Source organism: Stereum hirsutum (assembly GCF_000264905.1).
Source record: "Stereum hirsutum FP-91666 SS1 unplaced genomic scaffold STEHIscaffold_119, whole genome shotgun sequence".
In the NCBI taxonomy this organism is placed as follows: Eukaryota; Fungi; Basidiomycota; class Agaricomycetes; order Russulales; family Stereaceae; genus Stereum; species Stereum hirsutum.
In genome coordinates, this window is record NW_006763249.1 from 479 (window position 1) to 1,862 (window position 1,384).

Here is a 1,384-nt window from a genome sequence, read left to right on the forward strand (position 1 = left end):
TTACAAAACAATGAAACATAAAGAATAGAGGACAAGGGTAAGAGATAAATTTGCTCACCTTGCCCACGGACATGACTTTGCGGAGGATTTGGCTTGCGGAGGGGGGGGGGGTTGGGCAGGAGACGGAACGCGGAGAAGGAGGGAGACAAAAAAGCAGAAGGGGGACGAGAAAAAAAAACCATCGCGGCTGAGCGGCCTTTTCAATGGATCCCAAATAGGCAACCACGTGCTCGCAGCTTGCGATCACGTCAGCGCTAAGGCCGGAGCGGCACTCCATAACGTCTTGGCACAGATAGGCATCGATAGGGCTTGCATTCGCAGTCAGACAAGATGATACAAAAACAAAGAAAAAAACATAAAGGATCAAACACCCGTTACCACCCGTAGATCCTGCGGAATTCAAGTCGGTTCAAGCTAGTACGAAAATTACGTCAAGATGAGGTGGCAAAAAATGGCCAAGATCAAAGAAATACCCACCGTTGACCTTCAAAGATGATGACCTCGTCTTCAATAGCAGCGTCCACTGCATCCTTTCCCTGCTGGACAAGATCACGGATCTGGTGATGACCAGCAACAAGACGTCGATAATGATGTGTGATTCTTCGAAGGTTACCCGTACTGAGTGTCTTGGGGCTGTCAATGGCTTCCTGCGCATCCGCAATGAGTCGGTCGACCACGGCTTGAAGATCATCGATGTATGCAACGCGGGCCTCTTCGATGTCTTCTGGATGCTGCTCAGGCCTAAAGATATGGTTGATTTTGCGGTGTATATCTTCCCAGGTTGCCATCTCAACAAGTGCATCGTGTTGAGAGCGGATTCGGTCAGGACTGCGACTCGTGATCGCTATAGCACTGTGGTATACGCTGCTTCAATTTAGTCCATAGCTCGACGGAGATGAATAGGCTGCTCACCCTCGTGCACCTTCCATTTCGCGCCTACGCTTGTCTTCAATTTTTGAGGCTTCCGCTCGTCCCAATCTCCTGCGACCAACACCCTTCTTGATGTAGCGTAGACGTTGGTGGCGATTTAACGGTGGGACATCGCTAGAGGGGAGTAAATCAATGAAGTGTCCGTAGCATGAAGGTTCACTGTGAACCTACTTGGCCGACATTGAGCTTGAAGTTGACAACGTCGAGGCCAAACAAGACGACCAGACATAGGCGCCAACCAAGTGCCAACGACATGTTGAACCGCTCCGGAATTCCCTGTCCATTCTTGATCACCCCACCGCGCGCGGTATCAAAACGTCAATACAATGAGCTACAGGTCGCTAATAAATCTGAAAAAATATCCTCACTGTTCCTAAAGTAAGCCCCTACCGAATGATATCAAAATATATCTGAACCTATCTGCCGATGACACGGCTGAGTTTCCACTGTCAGA

At 49.3% G+C, this 1,384-nt stretch overlaps 1 protein-coding gene across 1 annotated transcript; it reads right to left on the reverse strand.

Annotated features, from left to right (window-relative positions):
* Positions 1-374: 374 nt before the first annotated feature.
* STEHIDRAFT_164155 (uncharacterized protein) lies at positions 375-1,112 on the reverse strand (the record flags this gene model as incomplete). Its single annotated transcript, XM_007311876.1, has 4 exons — positions 375-414; positions 478-852; positions 913-1,044; positions 1,102-1,112. 4 exons carry the CDS (start codon positions 1,110-1,112, stop codon positions 375-377), a joined length of 558 nt encoding a protein of 185 aa, XP_007311938.1.
* Positions 1,113-1,384: the final 272 nt, after the last annotated feature.